This window comes from Pristis pectinata, chromosome 5 (genome assembly GCF_009764475.1).
Source record: "Pristis pectinata isolate sPriPec2 chromosome 5, sPriPec2.1.pri, whole genome shotgun sequence".
In the NCBI taxonomy this organism is placed as follows: Eukaryota; Metazoa; Chordata; class Chondrichthyes; order Rhinopristiformes; family Pristidae; genus Pristis; species Pristis pectinata.
The window spans coordinates 43,070,712-43,091,327 of NC_067409.1; the positions used below are offsets into that span (position 1 = coordinate 43,070,712).

A 20,616-nucleotide genomic window follows, 5' to 3' on the forward strand; every position below is an offset into this window, starting at 1 on the left:
TTTTTTAACAGCTCACTCCCAACCACAAGTGCTCTTTCACTCACACACTTAAGTGCAAATTGTTCTGTGGCTATTTCACCACTATGGATGGCAATGCGTTTTTCATTTTTGTGTGCAAATTGCGACTGCAATTTTGTGCAACTCAGGCTTGGATATTCTTCTAATAGGACATAATCAATCTTAAGGAATAGATAGAAAAGTGTCAGATAAAATTTAAGGTAGAAAATTGCTGTGTGATATATATTAGTACAGTGAATGAGGAGAAGTAGCATAATATATAGGTTACAATGTTAAAGGTGCAGGAACAGAAAATACCCAGGTTTGTATTTATCTTTATTATGCCTTTGCACTATACTGCTGCCACAAAACAACAAATTTCATGACATATAAGTCAGTGATAATAGACCTGATTCTGATTCTTTGAAGGTGGTAGGGGAGATTCAGAAGTCACTATTCAAGAGGATAAACCTTATAAAATGGCACGTGGGACAAAAAAAAAGCTCAAGAAGTGGGGATTTTACAGAGAGAAGATTGAAAGGAAATGTGATACTGATATTCAAAATAACAATGGCTCTGTTGAATCGATCCAAACAAAAACACTCCCATTGATGGATGACTTGAGACCAGGGTGCCCAGGTTTAAGGGATGGGCAGAAGAACCTAAAGCAATATGACAGTTACTCAGCAAATGATTAGCATCTGGAATGCCGTGCCTGACATGATGGTGGAGGCCAGAAGGGAATTGGATCAATATTTGAAAGAAAAAGAAAACTGCAGAACTGCAAGGGAAGAACAAGGCCAGATATGCTGCCCTTGCGTCAGCTTGGCCTTTATCTGTGCTGTTACTCATTCTATAGTTCTATTTCATGCATTTTTTCCACAGTACCCCTCACATATGCTAGGAGTATGCAGAGAGGTAGAACATGAAATCAGTCCTTGTGCAATGCTAATTTAGCGCCAGCATTACCAAATTGAACTGCAGGAACTTAGCTAACGTTATCGTGTTTACAAGTGTATTCAGTGAATACTGTGGCATTTGTTATATTCCAAGTATACTGTCAGATAAGTTCACTCCATTAAAATGTGGTTAAATGTTCGGATGCAACGGAACATATTAGTTGTAATGCTGATGCTACCTACCTTGCCAGGTTATCCCAGTACCATGACACAGACATACTGCAATTCTGTTACGTTCATGAAAACCAAGATAAACCTAACATAGTTTATTAGTCCAAAGCAATCTACTTTTAGTCATCAGCAAACATATACAGTTAATCCTGACATCAGTACAACACTACTTTGCTCTCCATACCTTAATTCACAGTCAATTGGTTCTTGACCTCTTCAGAACCATGCTCTCAAGGTAGATATGAGCGGAACTCTTTTTGATCCCAAGGTGCCATTTGACTTGAATACAGCACCAAAGATGTCCAGTAAAACTGAGGGTTAGGAGGAAAACTCCCAATGGGTTAAGTCGTATAGAAAAAGATGGTCATGGTAGTCAGAGGCAGTGATCGCAACCCATGGCTATTCCCATACAAGTATCTGAAAGTAGTATAAATTACTGCAGATGATGTCTGAAATCAAAACAGATGCTAACTGACCTGCTGAGTATTTCCAACAATTTCTATTTTGTGTTGTGATCACTGCAATTCTCATTCTTCTAAACTCAGGAGAGAATAGGCCCAATCTGGTTAACCTCTCCTGTATGATAAATCCTCCATCCCAGGAATTAATCTGGTGAACATTTGGTGCACTCCCTCAATGGCACATATATCCTCCCTAAGGAAGGAAAACTAATATTCTAGATGAAGTCTCACCAGGGCATTATATAATGGGAGCAAGATGCTTCTACTCTTGTACGCAAATCTTCTTCCAGTAAAGGCCAACATATTGTTTACCTTTCTCGTTGCTTGCTTTCCCTGCATGTTAATTTTCAGTGATTCATGTACAAGGATGCCTAGGCTGTTCTGAACCCCAAATCCATCCATGTTTGGTTGAAAGCCCTGTTTTCCATGACCTTTTGAACTCCCATCATTTAAAAACTCATTTCTATTTTACATTTTGTTCATGTTATAGAACCATAGAACAATATGGCACGATACAGGCCCTTCAGCCCACCATGTTGTGCCGCCCTTCAAACCACACCTAAGACTATCTAACCCCTTCCTCCCACATATCCTTCTAGCTTAAATTCCTCCATATGCTTATCTAACAATCTCTTGAACTTGTCCAATGTATCAGCCTCCACCACCACCCCAGGTAGCGCATTCCATGCACCAATCACTCTCTGGGTGAAAAACGTCCCTCTGACATCACCCTTGAACTTTCCACCCAATACCTTAAAGCCGTGTCCTCTTGTTTTGAGCATTGGTGCCCTGGGAAGGAGGCGCTGGCTTTCCACTCTATCTATTCCTCTCAATATCTTGTAGACCTCTATCATGTCTCCCCTTGTCCTTCTCTCCAATGAGAACAGCCCTAGCTCCTTTAGTCTCTCCTCATAATCCATACTCTCTAATCCAGGCAGCATCCTGGTAAATCTCCTCTTCATCCTTCCCATAATGAGGCAACCAGAACTGGACACAGTACTCTAAGTATGGTCTAACCAGAGTTTTGTAAAGCTGCATCATCACTTTGTGGCTCTTAAACTCGATCCCCCGACTTATGAAAGCTGACATTCCATAAGCTTTCTTAACTACCCTATCCACCTGCGAGGCAACTTTCAGTGATCTGTGGATATGAACCCCCGGATCCCTCTGCTCCTCTACACTGCCCAGAATCCTGCCATTTACCTTGTACTCTGCCTTGGAGTTTGTCCTTCCAAAGTGTACCACCTCACATTTCTCTGGATTGAACTCCATCTGCCACTTGTCAGCTCTGCATCCTACCAATATCCCTCTGAAAGCTTCTACAGCCCTCCACACTATCCACAACACCACCGATCTTTGTGTCATCTGCAAACTTGCTAACCCAGCCTTCCACCCCCTCATCTAAGTCGTTAATAAATATCACAAAAAGTAGAGGTCCCAGAACCGATCCCTGAGGGACACCACTAGTCACAGCCCTCCAATCCGAATGCACTCCCTCCACCACAACCCTCTGCTTTCTACAGGCAAGCCAGTTTTGAATCCACACGGCCAAGCTTCCCCGGATCCCTTGGCCTCTGACCTTCTGAAGAAGCCTACCATGCGGAACCTTGTCAAACGCCTTACTAAAATCCATGTAGACCACATCCACTGCACTACCCTCATCAATCTTCCTGGTCACCACCTCAAAGAACCCTATCAGGCTTGTGAGGCAAGATCTTCCCTTCACAAAGCCATGCTGGCTGTCCCTAATCAGTCCATGTTTCTCCAAATGGTCATAGATCCTATCTCTTAGAATCCTTTCCAAAAGCTTACCCACCACAGACGTAAGGCTCACTGGTCTGTAATTCCCTGGACTATCCCTACTACCTTTTTTGAATAAGGGGACAACATTCACCACCTTCCAATCCTCCGGTACCATCCCCGTTGACAATGAGGACTCAAAGATCCTAACCAACGGTTCAGCAATCTCCTCCCTCGCCTCACGAAGCAGCCTGGGGAATATTCCGTAAGGCCCCCGGGACTTACCTGTCCTAATATTTTCTAACAACTCCAACACATCCTCTCTCTTAATATCTACATACTCTAGAACATTACCCTCACCTACACTGTCCTCAGCATCATCAAGACCCCTCTACTTGGTGAATACTGAAGAGAAGTATTCATTGAGAACCTCACCCACTTCCACAGCTTCCAGGCACATCCTCCCACCTTTGTCTTTAATCGGACCTACCTTTACCCTAGCCATGCTTCTGCTCTTTACATACGAGAAAAAAGCCTTGGGATTCTCCTTAACCGTACTCACCAAAGCCTTATCATGCCCCCTTCTCGCTCTCCTCAGCCCTTTCTTAAGCTCCTTCTTTGCTACTCTATGTTCCTCACGAGCCCTGTCTGATCCTTGCTGCTTACACCTTATGTATGCTGCCCTCTTCTTCCTAACTGGTTGTTCCACCTTTCTCGTCACCCACGGTTCCTTCACCCTACCAGTCCTTCTCTGCCATGCCCTTGCCTATACACTTGACTTGTGTGTCTCCATGAAGCCTCTCTGCATTCTTAGAGTCATAGTTTTGTATCATAGACCATGCTCAAAACAGACATTTGGCCCAGATAATCGTTAGAGGTGTTTATACTGTGTTCATTATAAGAACATAAGGAATAGAAGAAGGAGGAGGCTATTCTGCCCCTTGTGCCTGCTCTACTATTCAATAAGATTCTGACTGATCATTTACCTCAGTGCCAATTTCCTGCACTAACCCTATTTTCCTTGATTCCCCTTAATGTTTAGAAGTCAACCTTTCTTATCTGGTTCATAACCCTCTGTTCCTAATTTCCTCTTATCATTATGCGTCCCTAACGGGCATCTTCATTACTCCCCATGGTAGTTATTTCTACATCCATACCACATTCTGGGTAAAAAGGCTTCTGAATTTCCTGTTTGAGTTTCTTCAGTGTTATTTAATAAAGATTCTAGAATATCTTGTCTTACACCATCACTGCAAGGATCACATTGGTTCAAGAATGCAGTCTGTCAATATCACCTCAGGCATGAAATTAAGTGTTATTAATAATATCTATATCTTGAGAGGTTTTATTTTTAAATGTGAAGTAGGGAGGGACACTGTAGTTCAACGGTGAAGTTGCTCAGTTAAATGACAAGACAGCACTCATTGCCCAGGCTCATATGATACATCCTCTCTCATATTGTTAGGTATTCAGTACATCTGGCACTCATGGTGCCCAAGTGTTTTTGCTTTTATAGGAGGTTAAAATACCATTAATTTTTCTGATTAATGTGTATGTGGAATTGATTTTAATATTTACAAGTTGATTTAATATATTTTGGATTGTAATTTTTCTTCTTTTATTTTTAATTACAAACTAGCTGGTTTCAAGTAGAATCATAAGGCCATCATAACATGAACAAAAGGTCATCTGGTTGGATTGCTGAAATGGGCCTGTATAGGGAAGAAAAAGGAACAACATTTATTCAAATGATGTGCGTCAACAACTATTTTAATAACTGAGATGTTGTGTCTTTCAGGTTTCCTGAAATGCAGTATTTCCAACAGGAAAGTGTGAGGCAGATCTTGACAGATATCCTGTTTTGTTATGCGAGAGAAAATGAGCAGCTGCTTTACAAGCAGGTAATGAAATACTGTACAGGTTTGGTTGAATAATTAAGCAGTTTAAAATTGGACTGTGAGAAAAAGTGTCTTGTGACATTTACTAAGAATAAATATGCATTCATTCTGGGCATAACATTCTGTCCCTAAAGCATTTAAATCTGCTGCAAGTTATACATTGCATATGTTTTTGTGTTGTGTTCTCATGGATTTTTGCAGGAGGAACTTCTATGCATTTACATTTACTGACTTTCTCATTAATAATTATTCTGTCATTTCTCGAGTGTATTTCTAGCATACCTTTAAATCATAGAGCAAGGTCATTTTTTTTTAATGTCCATGAGGCTGTTAGAAAGGTTACATCTCTAATTATTTGTCTATTTACTATGGCAACTCAACTTGAAGGTAACAATTCATTTGTATTTTTAGACCAGACTGGACATATAAATAGTAGCAAAATGAAATAATTAAATAATTTGTATGATGTATATCATGCAAACTCTTAAAAGTTTCAAAAACAAAATACACTGGGACTCCGCTACAGTTCCATCTATATCAGCAAAGAGAAATTCAGATTGACACTGCCTTGTCTGCATAACTATTGCACTGCTTAGATTTGCTGACCCAGCGAATGGATTGCATTTTTCAGATACCCAGTCCATTTCCAGAATATGTGTCTTCTTAGCATTTGATTGGGAATAATTTTTTTTGTAATGCAAACTTTTTAGGGTATGCACGAATTACTGGCTCCTCTCATCTTCATTCTGCACTGTGATCACCAAGCCTTTTTACATGCAAGTGAAACGGCAAATCCAAGGCAAGTTTTTTTTTATAAATAAGTGCTGGATCTTTGAAAATGGTAGATTTTGCAGTTGAAATCACCCTATAATAGGTATAGTTTTACAGTTTATGCAGAGTACAGGTCAATCCTTAATAGAGGAAGCATTCCTTGTAAAAAGTTGGTCAATTTACTGCAATCCTATCACTGTATTAAAGCTTTACTAATATTTGCACTTATAAAAGCAGGGGTGCAAGTATCCCTTTTTTGTTTGGTAATTTAGAGGAGAGAAAATATATGGTCTGAGATAAAGGATGTTTTCCTATATTTCTAAAGCACATCAACTGCTAGTCTATATACCTTTGGGTAATGCGGATTCTAGTGGATAAATGTTGGTGGGGGTGGAGAAGGGAAAAAAAAGAGAAAAATATGACTATGGTTTTTATGATCTCATCTTAAACCCCCCACCCCCACACAATTGTTCCTAATTGACCACAATGTTTTCATCACAAGAATGTTTCACTTACATAAATGGAACTAATATAAAACAACTAGATTAGTCACTTAACCTACCACACAGTTGTTTCCCAGAGTTCCATATAGTTGATAATACATACTGCAAGAGTCACAAAAATAACAAAGCTTAGATATCAATCTTGACTAATATTTCCAGGGTGTTCCATGGAAATGATAGATCTTGGGATAAGGAAAAAGCATCTGCAATGACAGTATTGTTCCCGGCACACTTGAGTAGTAAACTGTGTCTGGAGGGTGTATAATGGCTTCATTATACCAAATAAACTAAATTTCAATGGATGTATGAAGCTGGTTTTATGAGGGGGAGGGGAGAATTCATTGGGTTAATCTAAAGATAAATATGTCAATAATCTTAGTTACACTGCTAGAAATTGTCTTGGTATCTACCATTGTAAAATGTCGTTATAAAAAGAGCTATTTTTATTGATGTCTGATGTGTACATGTATTGTAGATTTTGGCAATTTTTATAGGTCAGGCAGCAAACATAACTGAATTTATTGATGTAGAAAAGAATATTTTACTAATTTACAGATTTATATCTCTACAGTGAGGAAATGAAAGCTCTCCTGAACCCTGAATTCTTGGAACATGATGCTTAGTAAGTAGAAAAAAACAAAATTTTAATACATATTTGTTTTCATTTTGCTTGAGAACTTTTTTAAAACGTACCTTATTCTCTCATCAGTGCAATGTTTTCACAACTTATGGACACTGCAGAACCATGGTTTTCAAGTTTTGAAAGAGAAATAAGAAAGGTATGTTCATGTCAATCATCTGTTTATTGCAAATTATGTTTTTAATGATGCGTATTTTCCTCTAGAGTTACCAATACAAAGCTACTTAATTATTTCTGAAATTTTGTGTGAAATGCTGATTTCTGATTCCCTGATTACATCCATTTGTGATTATCGAGTTCTAATCGCTACATTCAAGGTGTGTTTGTTTCTTTATTTGTAAATATTACAAAAAAAGAATTGTGAGATTAAATATTATTGCACCTTCGGTGATATTTGCTGAATTCACAGTTTATTTTTTGTTGAAGACAACAGTTCATACTAATTATCTTAATATTTCTGACCAAAAACAATTCTCCAGTGAGTATGGTTGTAGGAAATGTGTTAATTAACCATTCATTCTGGGAAGAGAGAGAGAAATGATAATTGGGAAAATTGGTACAAAGTACACAACAGTAAATTTTGTCTTTACAGTCAGTGGTTCTTTAAAACCAGGAGGGTTTTTTTCTTATTCTGTTCAGGAACAAAAGTACAAGTAATGTTCAAAATTGCCAGCAACAATCATTGGAACAGATGTTCTGTTTCGGAGCAGCTGCCTCATCAGAAGTTCATCGTTTGACTTCTTTGGGCGGCAGTGTACTGATTAATATAAAATCATGTACATTTTATTTACCTATGTCTTTTCAATGGATACCGTCATATGAAGGAGACAGAAAAGGTCAGATCTAATATTTAGTTTGTTAGATCAATATTATGTAATGTGAACATATCTAGGGTTGGGAAAAAATCTTGTGAAAAAATAGATATCTTGGACAGAGCTCAGAATGGAGAAAACAAAACATGACCCAGAACAGTAACCCTAAATGGCCTGGGTTTTGAAGAGAGTATGAATTGGAGAGAGCAGACAGAAAATAATTTGTATCACAAAGCAGGTCCTGTTGAAATACTTAAAAAAATCAAAGCTAAACAAGGCCTCGGGTTCTAACAATTTGTATCCAAGTGTATATTTCTAATTGATTGAAGAGATGGTAAATTTTCTCCCTGACATCTTTCAAAGCTAATTGTAATCAAGTAGCAGACTAATAGATTGGAAAGTATCAAATGGAGCAAGAGATGAACTCTCAAATCACAGACCTGTGAGCCTTGGCTGAAAGATGTGGAAAGAATTGAGAGTGGAAACTGGTTGTTAGTGAAGTCTCATAGGCATCGGTGTTAAAGCCAATATTTCTTATTGTTATAAGTGACTTTGACAATAGAATTTTGGCCAAGGTGTCCAACTTTATAGCTGATGCCAAATTGGAAATACTGGCCAATCATGCTAAATGATTAGGATTGCCGATTTTTGTTCAGCTGATTCCTGGATGATTGGTCACCAATTATTTGTGTAGTCTGAAAACGTTATTACTTACCAACTTAATAAGTATTTTCTTAAATTTACAAGTCTTGGGGAAATGAGGTTCTGAGGAATGTGAATGCACAGATTTGGTCCTGATAAATTATTTGCTGCACAGGCATGTAAACACGTCGTGATGTGGTATGTTAGGCTATGTCATGACGTGTTTAGTGTCAGACATTATCTAATGTATTTGAAAATGCATGTATAGGGGCGATCTATTTGAAATATACAAAATGAAAACATTTCCTTTGACTCATTTATCTACTTTGGCTCCCAGTCTAATAACAACTTAATGTCAAAATTCTCAGCTCTGCTTTAAAACCCACCGTGACCTTTTTACTTCTGTCACTTCCCCCAGTCCTAAATGATTCCTCCTTTCTCCAACTGCGATCTATTTCTTATCTTGGAACTTAATTGCACCACCATTGGTGTCTTTTCCACAATTGCCTTAAGTTCTAAAGCTCCCTCCTTAAACCTTTTCAGTTTTTGAGAACTCTTTAAAATTTACCTCTTTGGTTAAACTTTTGTCCACGTGAAATAGTGCAGCTTAGTATTACATACTGATATCAAGTATGTCGCAACTATAAAAGAAAAAAAATGTTCGTGGCTCTTTACATTTGTAATATCATTCAGTATATATACTCAATGTTAACAATTCTATACATTAGTAGTGTTAGCACGTTTTTGCATACAAAGCACCATTGCCACTCAGGTGACGTCCCCCTCAGCTGATACAGATTTAGGTTGTTTGATGGGCTTCCACACCAGACCCAGCTCTTCAATGTACAGTGGCCAAAGGACCCTGGAGTACAGTCCTTCCCCACCAAGCCTTTGCAATGGCTGCACTGAGCTTCAGAGCATCCCTCAGCACACACTCCTGCAGCCTGGAATGTGCTGGTCGGCAACATTCCCTTATGGAGATCTCATGCTGGAAGACCAGCAAGTTTCGGACAGACCAAAGGTGGTCTATCACCGAGTTGGTGATCTACCAGTGGAACTTGATGCCTGTCTATGCATGTGTCCCTGGGATCAGCCTGTAGATCAGAGAGTCCTCTGTTATGCAGCTGCTCTGGATAAACCATGACAAAGCCACTTGTGTTCTTCTCTAGACCTTTTGCAAATACACAGTCCACAAAGAGGCGGGCGACTGGCTCCTCCTCATCCCGGCTGCCCCAAAGGTAGTCATGCAATGGGAATGAGATTCTGACCTTGCAGAAAGGATCTGACAAGAAGGGCCCCTCTCACCACCAGTCAGGTGAGGTCTTGGAGCTTGTTGGTGAGTTTTGGTGATGAGGCATTCTGCCAGATGATCTGGACAGTCTGCTTAGGGAACTACCCACAGGATCCATCGTGCCTTTGTCCCGCAGTTCCGTGCAGACCACTGTCTGGTTGATTTGTGGTCCAAGGTGTTTTTCTGGAAGAATGTTTCGACGAAGCATAGGTAGTGTGGCAAGTTCCAGCTAACTGGGACATTGTGCAGTGATGGGGCCAGACCCATCTTTCGCAACGCCAGCAAGAGGTAGAACCTCAGCACATAGCGGCACTTGGTGTCCATGTGCTTTGATTTCAAGCACAACCTGATGCAGCCACACACGAAGGTGGCCATCAAGATGAGGGTGATGTTGCCCCCTACGTCTAGGAATTTGTGCACTGCGACCCATTAGGTCAGCTTGGATCCCCAGAATCGGAAGATGGCTTGGATGACTGGCAGGGCAGAGGAGTGGTGAATGGGCAGCACCTGCGCTAAGTAGAATAGCACAGTGAGCACCTCGCACCTAATAACCAGGTTCATACCAGTTATTGAGAGACAATACCTCTCCCACAGTCCCAATTTTTGTTTAACCTTGCCTCTCTACCCCAACCAATTATTGTTACAGACCTTGGCCCCTTTGAATCAGATCCTTAGCACCTTCAGATAGTTAGACCTGAGGTTGAAGGAGACAGAGGACCAATCAGGCCAGTTGCCAAAGAGCATGTCTTCGCTCTTCTTGTGGTTGACTCTGGCACCCAATGCCAACTCAGACTGGTCACAGGTGCTATTCAATCCATAGACAGACTGTGGATCTGAGCAGAAGTCCACAATATTATCCATGTACAGGGAGACTTTGGGCTGGCTGCCCACACTCCCTGGTAACATTACCCCTCTTATGCCCATGTACTTCCTGATGTACTCGGCAAAAGGTTCAATGAAAACTGTTTATTTTTATTTCAATAATGAACTTTATTCATAATAAAAAATTTATACAAGTACAAAAGGCACACCAACATAACATTGGGATTTTATGACAATGCCCTGTGAGTTTCTAGATGTACTTTATATTCTCATTAGTCCTGAATTTGCCTGGTGAGCGTGGGAGTGCCCTTAGTAGTATCTGGTTGTGGGCAATACAGATGCCCAGGGAAGATAGTCGGTATCCTAGTTCAGTAAGGAGTAAGGATACTCAAGAGATGGGATTAGTGTGGATGGGTACACACTGGTCTGCGTGGTGTAGAGGGCCGACTGGCCTGTTTCCAAGCTGTATGTCTCCATGACTCTATGAATAATGTTTAAATAGGATGTGTGTTCCACCTGCAGATGAGAACCTTGAAAACCGATAGCTTGACAACAGATTGGAATGTTAGAGGCCTGAAACTTCAATAAAAATATGTATTGCTGTGACAGCAGTGAAACCTGTGCTCTCTAATTGCTAGTTTAGCAATGTACAATTCCTGTGTTTGGATTTTTTGTAGTACATGTACATTTGGAAATAGAATAAACAAATTCATGCAAATATTTCCGCAGCATTTATTTCAGTATCCTCGTTTATATCCTAAATTAAGAATGTTGGTTTGGAGTTAGCTCTGTAAAATGGATTGCGGTTATTTCTTTACAAGAGTACTTGATGACCTGAGAACAGGCTGACAATTTAAACTTGTAATTACACTAGCAATAAGAATTTAAAGCAGGAGATAAGGACAGTGCTATTTATATTACATGTTTAGGAAGGAGCAAGTAACTATTAAATAAATGAATAAAGTGATGCTTTTTTTTACTTTAGGGTGAGTGGTTTACTATTCATGGTTTTTAATCAAGGGGACTTTGGTCACAGTATCAGTTACCATCACATGGTACTGGCTTTGAAATCTCATTAGTAACATTAATTGGAATTAATAGAGATTTAATAGAAATTTACAAAGCTCATAAAATTACTATTTAGTGATACAGTGAAATATTTTTATATGCAATAAAGTCTTAATTTTTTGATCTGGGTGCTCATTTTATCTCTTCAGGGTAAAGAAGAGATGGTCACAGCTGTACCATTTGCAAGACCTCAGGATCTGGGACCATCGCTTGCTATAGTTTCTAAAGTGAATCGCATTCAAGATCAGTTATTAAAAAAATATGACACGGAGCTTTACATGCACCTTAATCGACTAGAAATAGCTCCTCAGATTTATGGAATGTAAGTGATGCTTTGTTATTCTATTTCTTTTGCTCTGTTAAAATAATTATTAATGGTTTCATCGTGCAAGTTATCTAAAGTATTATTGCGCACAAAATCATCCTTAGTTGCAAAGAGAAAACATGCAATGTCACTTGCACACATTGAATTCAGCTTCCAAATTTTAAATCCATCACAATTTGTAGCTTCAGAAATGGAGTTCAATATTACCCATGTTACAGTGCCATAGTTTTGTACATCCAACTGAGAACAAATTTCTATTGTCATGTATTTAATAAGAGCTGCACCATTTAATAGTGAATTATAGAATAAGGAATGGTTATTTCATAAAATAAGGCACAGATAAAAAAATAACTCCATGTATACTAGAACAGAAAATAAATTGGAGATGATATTACATTTATTTTTTAATTGTGTAGCCTCTTTCCACAATTACCAAAGGGAAAGTTCTTTTGCATTTATTCTGTCCATGCGAGAAAACCATTAAGTACCAGGGTGTGAACCAGTATAATTCACTTGAAATGGTTTTGGAAATTCTTTCAAGTATGTCCATGTCATATGTAATAAGTATGTCAACAGATTTTAAAACCGGATGATATAGTAATGCCAATTACTGTTATTACTGCAAAGTTAAGATTAATATTTATTAAGTTATATGTTTAAAAATAATGAGCTGTTAAGGTAGCTTCAGCTGAGCCTAAATTGTTATACTGTAATCATAGTTATAAGGATACAGATTTATTTTAATTCTTTTTAAGATTAACTTCCTCATTCTGTGAAGAGGCGACGTGTGACTCCAGTTGAAATTTGGTTGTGTACTGACTTGAAAACAATTGCTTTAGTAACTTGTGTTCATATAAGCTGTGTCCACTGTGCCATTCTTCATAATGAATTCCAGGATTTTTCTGAGATTTATCATCCCATTAACTGGTTTCTCTCGCTTCCCTTTCTTCCATAGCAGTGATACATTTATTTCCTTCCATTGCATTGGGATAAATCCAAAACCTAGTGAATCTTGGAAGGTAACACTGGTGCCACCACTTTCAGACCTGGAGAATGTTGGCCTGAAGATCCAGGGGATTTGTCAGCTTTTGATCCCATTAACCTCTCCAGTGTTTTCTCTCTATTAGTTCATTTAAGTTCCTCCCTTTCATTAGAACCTTGGCTGACCACAAGTTTCTATCTATTTATTCTATCTTCTCCTGTTAAAACAGATACAATGTTATGACTCAGCCATTTATTTATTTCTCAGTAAAATTTCTCCTGTTCCTTTCTCTAAGTGGGTGACAGCTGCTTATGCCGCCCATTTCTTTTTAGTACTTTCAATGTTCTTGCATTTTGTTTTATAGTCCTTGCCAGGTTACCTTCATATTCCATCTTGTCCCCTTTTATCACTGTTTTGATTAACTTCTGTTTATTTCTGATATTCTCCCAGTCCTCAGATCTACTACTCATCCTGGCATTATTATAAACCTTTGTTTTTAATCTATTCTTACCTTTAGACACAGTTGGATCACTTATTCAATGGAATGTTTATTCCACAATCAAAGCGATACTCATTGAGAATTCTGACATATTCTTTTAAGTATTTTTCATTGTTTAACAACAGGAAAACTTTTTAATGCAGTTTCTAAGTCTACCTAACCCAATTTATCTCTCATACCAATGGAATTAGCCTTTTTTTAAAGTTCATGAATCTAGTTTCAGTCTGATGTATGTCTCCACTATTTAAGTGAGTGGGCGCATACATAGATTATGTGGATAAATGTGAGTTTATCCACTTTGGTTCTGAAAGACAGATTATTATTTGAATGGTAATAGATTGGGAAAAGGGGAAGGTGCAACAATACCTGGGTGACCTTGTACACCAGTTGCTGAAAGTTCAACAGCAGCTGCAGTTAGGAAGGCAAATGGTATGTCAGCCTTAATTAGAAGAGGATTTGAGTGCAGGAGTGAGAATGTCTTTTGGCACTTGTACAAAGCATTGGTGAGACAGCGTTGGAATTTTGCATGCAGTTTTGGTCTCCTTACATGAAGAAGGATGCTCTTAGCATAGAGGGAGTGCAACAAAGGTCGCCTGAGTTGATTTCTGGGATGGCAGGATAGACATATAAGGAGATATTTGGGTTGATTAAGCTCAAATTCACTGGAGTTCAGAAGAATGAGGAGATTTCATAGAAACCTATAAAATTCTAATGGCTAGACAGACCAGATGGAGGGCCGATGTTCCAAAAGGCTGGAAAGTCCAGATTCAATGGTCACAGCCTCGGAGTGTGGGATATTCCATGCAAAACTAGCATCAAGAGAAATTGCTTCACCCAGAGAGTGGTGACCCTGTGGAATTCTCTACCACAGAAGGCAGTGCGGGTCAAGTCAATAAATGTATTGAAGAAGGTCATGGTGCGGTCAAGATCTGAGTAGACTGTTTCCATGACGTTCTTGTCAACATTATCCATTGGGGCGTATTCACGGATGACATGAGCAGATTGGCTGTTGCTGACTAGGAGTCATTGATTCCTACAGGGAGCTCTGAATGCTGAATGATGAGCTTGTTCTTAATTGCAAAGACAACATGTCTGTCACTGTACTTTCACAAAAAGCTGCAGTCTTTCTTCCTTTCACTCTTTCTTTCAGCTGACAGCCACCTTATCTCACTCAGGCCATTGACATTGATGTTATTTTTCTTAAATTCCCTCACAACTACAGCAGTTTTTTTCCCAATTATACATTATCTGTTATTCATTGGAGTGTAAGCATTCCATGTTTCAAAGGTCACTACGTTTTTGTTGTTTCAAGCACAGAGAGTGTGATCCAGGCAGGAGTGGGTTACTCAGTAACCCTAAAGATAAATGCTGCAGACGCTGGAAATCTGAAATAGATTAGGAAATGCTGGGAATACCGAACAGGTCAAGCAGCTGTGGAGGGAAAAGCAGAGTTAGTATTTCAGGTCAAAATTCTTTCATCAGAACAAGAAAAAGTTTGAAACGAAACAAATTTTATGTTGCAGAGAAAGTGGGAAGTGATGGGGAGAACAAAAGGATGGAAACCAGGAAAGCTTGAATGACACAAATGGTCATGCTGCCAAGTGAACGAGGGTGGTAGAGGTATTCTGGAAGAGGTTTAACTCAGAGGAGACAAATGAAATCCAGAAGAGGAACAAAAATCTGAATGCTGGGTATGTGAGAAACAATATAAGAGGAGAAAATTGTAAACTGAAGTTATTGAATTCTTGAGATGTTGAAGGCTGAAGGCTGTAATGTACCAGGTGGGAAGATGAGCTTAAGTTGAACTTAGTTGGAACAGGGTAGGAGGACAAAGATTCAGATAACAGATGGTATTACTGTGATAGAAACTTGGGTATAATTTCTTTTAATGTGGGGAGACTCATATGCATACACAAAGCCCAGTGGCAGAAAAGACTTAAGGTGACTCGAGGTGTCCAACTTGCTGCAATGTGCTTTTATAAAGATTAGAGAGAGCGTGAGATGGAGAATTGAAGGAAACAGCTTCTAGAACCCCAGACTCCATCTTCTGGACTGGATGGAGGTGTTCTGCTGGGTGGTCACTCAATCTGCATTCGCTTTATCCTCTGGAGTGAGGACCACATTACAAGTACTGAATGCATTGCCCTCAACTGGAAGAAGTACAAGTAAATCACAGGTTCACCTGGAATAAGCGTTTGGGTCACTGGATGACAGGAATGGAAGAGATGAAAGAGCAGGTGATGCATCTCTTGGGATCACATGGAAAGGTACTGTCAGAAGGAGAATGGGTTTTGTTGAAGAAGGAAGCATGGGCCAAGACACTGAGGAATGAATGCTCCTTTCAAAGTGCTGGGAGGGGAAGAGGACTCTATTGGTGGCATCGCATTGGAGGTATTGGGAATTACAAATAATGATCCATTGATTCAGATTCAGATTTATTATCACTGACATATGACGTGAAATTTGTTGTTTTGTGGCAGCAGTACAGTGCAAAGACATATAAATCTATAAATTACAAAAATAAATAAATAGTACCAAAAAAAGAATAACGAGGTAATGTTCATGGGTTCATGAATTGTTCAGAAATCTGATGGCAGAAGAGAAGAAGCTGATCCTGAATCGTTGAGTTTGGGTCTTCAGGCTCCTTTGCCTCCTCCCTGATGGTAGTAACAAGAAGAGGGCAATACCTGATGGTGAGGTTCCTTAACGATAGGTGCCACAGCTTTGAGACATCGCCTCTTGAAGGTGTCCTCAATGGCGGGGAGGGTTGTGCCTGTGATGGAGCTGGCTGAGTCTACAACCCTCTGCAGCTTCTTGCAATCCTGTGCATTGGAGGCTCCATACCAGGCTGTGATGCAACCAGTCAGAATGCTTCACCGTACATCTATAGAAATTTGCAAGAGTCTTTGGTGACATACCAAGTCTCCTCAAACTCCTCATGAAGTAGAGCCACTGGCGTGTCTTCTTCGTGATTGCATCAATGTATTGGGCCCAGGATAGATCCTCTGAGATGTTGATGCCCAGGAACTTGAAGCTGCTCACCCTTTCCACTGCTGACCCCTCAATGAGGACTGGTGTGTGTTCTCTCGACTTCCCCTTCCTGAAGTCCACAATCAGTTCCTTGGTCTTGCTGACATTGAGGGCAAGGTTGTTGTTGCAACACCACTCCACCAGCCAATCTGCCTCACTCCTACACACCTCCTCATTGCCATCTGAAATTCTACCAATCTGTGGTTGGTGGGATGGAAAGTGAGGACAAGGGAACCCTATCCTTGGGCTAGTGTAAGGAGATTGGGAGAGCATAAGTGTGAGAAATGGAACAGCCACAGCTGAGAGTCCTGTCAGCAGTAGAGGAGGGGAAACTACATTTAAGGAAATAGGAAAACGTCTTGCAAGTATTAGTATGGAAGGCATTGCCATCAGAACACATATGGTGGAACCAGAAAAGCTATGAGAATGGAATGGAATCCTTGTTTGAAGTAAGGTGAAGTCAAATAGGAGAGTGTATCAGCTAGGTGAGATATCCCAAGTTTGGGGCACCTCTTCAAGCCTGCTCCTCATGAAGGGAAAGCAGAGGGAATCCTTAAAAGAGACTGCTCAGTCACAATTGCAGCCACTGAAATTGTACCCATCTCAGAACGTTTGATTACCACAGCCAATAAATGGATTCATCTCTTGAGTCTGCCAGATTCTCTAGTCCTGTCTTCATTATTTCTGTATTAATGTAGGGCTTGGAAGATTTGGAAGTTGTTATTCTTGTGGTGGAAACTTAGGCATGTTGTCTTTTACTGTGGGGAAATTGGTGCATGTACATGAAGCCCAGTGGCAGAAAAAGCTTGTGAGTGGAGAGTCCAACTTTCTGCAATGTGTTTTTATGAACGAGAACCAGCAAATCTAACGTAAATCTTTTGATCAGGCAATGAGCAAGATAGATGAGCTGGTATCAGTGACTATATCACATCTATATTTTCAAAAGTCATTTTATAAGGTGTCCCAAGCAAGGACTCTCAGGATTGGATAGGGATTAAAAGCAGAAAATGCTGGGAACACTTAGGCAGGTCAGGCAGCATCTGTGGGAAGAGGAACAGTTAATGTTTCAGGTCTGAGACTCTGTCAGAAGAGATTTTCAGGGTTGGATTGAGCACTGATCAAAAGAAAACAATCTAGGTAATAAAAATAAGTGGCAACCTGTTATTTGGACAGAGGCACAAGAATCTGTACTGGCCCCTCTATTTACAGTGTAATGAAAGAGGAAACAATAATCCAACATATTCAAGCTGGTTAACAATTTAAAACTGGCAAAATGGTCTGTGAGGTGGATACAGAGAGCCTGCAAATGGAATACAGGTTAACTCAGTGGACCCCAAAGATGCCAAATGAAACATTTTTGAGAAATCCAGTATTGTTCACTTTTGTTCAAAAGATAATAAAACAAAACATGTTTTAAAAAGTGAGAGACTCACTGAAAGTTAACATGCAATTGCAGTATAATTTAGTACTGAAATAAGGAGAAAGTTCTTTCAGTAAAGAATTTTTTCTGGAATCCTCTATACCAGAAGCCTCTGAGTGCTCAGTTTCAAAAATGTGTTAACCAAAGCCTTTAAAATAATGACAGCTAAGGCAGTTATGGGATATGGAGACGGGGGAAGAAATTGAGTTTGAATAGAGGATTTACCATGATCTTATTTAATGTTACAGCAAATTTGAGGGACCATATGGCATAGTCCTGCTGCTTCTTATGTCCTCTGTATTGCTGCAATGAAATAAAATTTGAGTATATTGGTCAGACGATTTGGGATTACCTCAGATGGATATCTTTGTTGGCATGGGCAATTTGGGCCAAAGAGCCTATTTCCATGCTGTATCAGAATCAGGTTTAGTATCGCTGACATATGCATTGAAATTTGTTGTTTTGTGACAGCAGTACAGTGCAAGACATAAAGACATAAAAATTACTATAAGTTACAAAAATAAATAAATAGTGCAAAAGAGGAATAAGGCGGTAGTATTCATGGGTTCATGGACCGTTCAGAAATCTGATAGCGAAGGGGAAGAAGCTGTTCCTGAAACATTGAGTGTGAGTCTTCAGGCTCCTGTACCTCCTCCCCGATGGTAGTAACATGAAGAGGGCATGTCCCATGTGGTGAGGGTCCCTAATGATGGATGCCACCTTCTTGAGGCACCACCTCTTGAAAATGTCCTCGATGGTGGGGACGGTTGTGCCTGTGATGGAGCTGGCTGAGTCTACAACCCTCCGCAGCCTCTTTCGATCCTGCACATTGGAGCCTCCATACCAGGAGGTGATGCAACCAGTCAGAATGCTCTCCACTATACATCTGTAGAAATTTGCAAGAGTCTTTGGTGACATACCAAAAATCCTCAAACTCCTAATGGAGTAGAGCCGCTGGCATGCCTTCTTTGTGATTGAGCCTGTGTATGACTCTATGACTAGCTGAATTTAAAATTGACACAACCTTTGGTTAGAACGTTTTACCATGTTTTTGTGTTACATCAGTAACTACATTTCTAAATTGCTCAATAGGCCAGGATTTATATAATTTCTCAGTATGTCATTACACCAGTTCCTTGCATTTAATAATGAAAGGATGAAATTGCACATAGCTATGAAGAATAAAAATGCAATTTGATATACAAATTTAAACCCATAAAATTTTAGAATAACAAGTATTACACTAATGAACTACTGTATTTGACAATTTTGTGGTTAAGCTTTCCTTAAACATCTAAACCACAAACATTTTATTAAAAACAGGAAACCTCAAATGGTTCTGTTTTTTTCGAGAACTGGAAACTTATTTAGTATTGAAGAACATTTTTTTTATATTTTGGCTTTCAAAAACATTCGTCCCAACAATGTTTGCACTAAGTTGTGAGTTAAGGAAATGTGTAACATAACATTAGGTTACTTTAGACGATAGTCCAAAAAATGTGCTGTGCCTTATTTGTCATCATAACAATAGCCTGGATATGGGAAGGTGAGCTGTGAGGAGGCGACAGATCTGAAAAGACAGGTTAAGTGAGAAAAGGAAATAGAATACGGAATTTAATGTGGGAAAATATGAGATTATTGATTTTGGTAGTAAGAATAGAAACACAGAATACTTCTTATGGTATGAGAAAATATTGATGCACTAAGCGATCTCTGTGAGCTGGTTCTTGAGATGCAGGAAGTCAACATGCATGTACAATGTGCAGTTTGGAAGACAGTTGTTGTGCTGGCCTTTTTGGGAGGATTTAGAATACAAAAGTAGGGAGGTGTTGCTGAGATTGAACTGGACTTTGCTGAGACTTCATCCGAAGTACTATCAGGAAGTTTGGTCTCCTTGCCAAAAGAATCTAACTTGTGTTGGCATAAGTGCATGGCAAATTCTCAAAATTGGTTCCTGGATTTGGGGGTCATCTTACAAAGAGAGGAGGATCAGTCTATACATGCTAGGAGACATTTGAAAGAAATTGGCAGGGTAGATGCTGAGAGACTCTTTCCTTCAGCAAGAGAGCCTAGAACCCAGGGACAGTTTCAGGGTAAGGTTGAGATGAGATGTTTCTTCACACAAGAACTCTGTTCCAGAAGGCTGGAATGCTCAGTTGTTGGCTATGTTCAAGGCTGAGGTCAGTAGATTTTTGGAAACATAGAATGGTGGAACAAGCTTGAGAGGCTGTTTGATCTATTTCTCCTTCTATTTCTGATGTTCTAAATTTTGTGTCAGTTAGTAGTGCTCCTGGTTCTAAGATAGAAGATGGTGTGTTCAAAAACCCCTGACAGAAACTCAACACTATTTTATAGGGTAGTCAGTGTCCTGGCCAATGTGTACTCCTCAATCAAAATCACCAAAGATAGATTATCTGGTTGTTAACACATTTTATGGGACCTTGCAGAGGAGCATACATTGGCTTCTGTATTTCTTACTTTATACAAGTTGTTATACTTCAAACATATTTTATTGGCATCAGAGTGTGTCTTAGGATTCTGCATGAATCCAAATCGAAGTTTATAGGAATAAATTAAAATAGTTA

At 39.4% G+C, this 20,616-nt stretch overlaps 1 protein-coding gene across 1 annotated transcript in view; it reads left to right on the top strand.

Annotated features, from left to right (window-relative positions):
- Window positions 1–20,616, top strand: part of tbc1d5 (TBC1 domain family, member 5) — a 377,143-nt gene that overhangs the window by 227,704 nt on the left and 128,823 nt on the right. Inside the window, exons 10-14 of the mRNA XM_052015950.1 lie at window positions 5,127–5,229; window positions 5,937–6,025; window positions 7,072–7,122; window positions 7,210–7,279; window positions 11,925–12,097. Coding sequence (XP_051871910.1) covers window positions 5,127–5,229; window positions 5,937–6,025; window positions 7,072–7,122; window positions 7,210–7,279; window positions 11,925–12,097 — 486 coding nt within the window. The remainder of the gene's footprint in view (window positions 1–5,126; window positions 5,230–5,936; window positions 6,026–7,071; window positions 7,123–7,209; window positions 7,280–11,924; window positions 12,098–20,616) is intronic.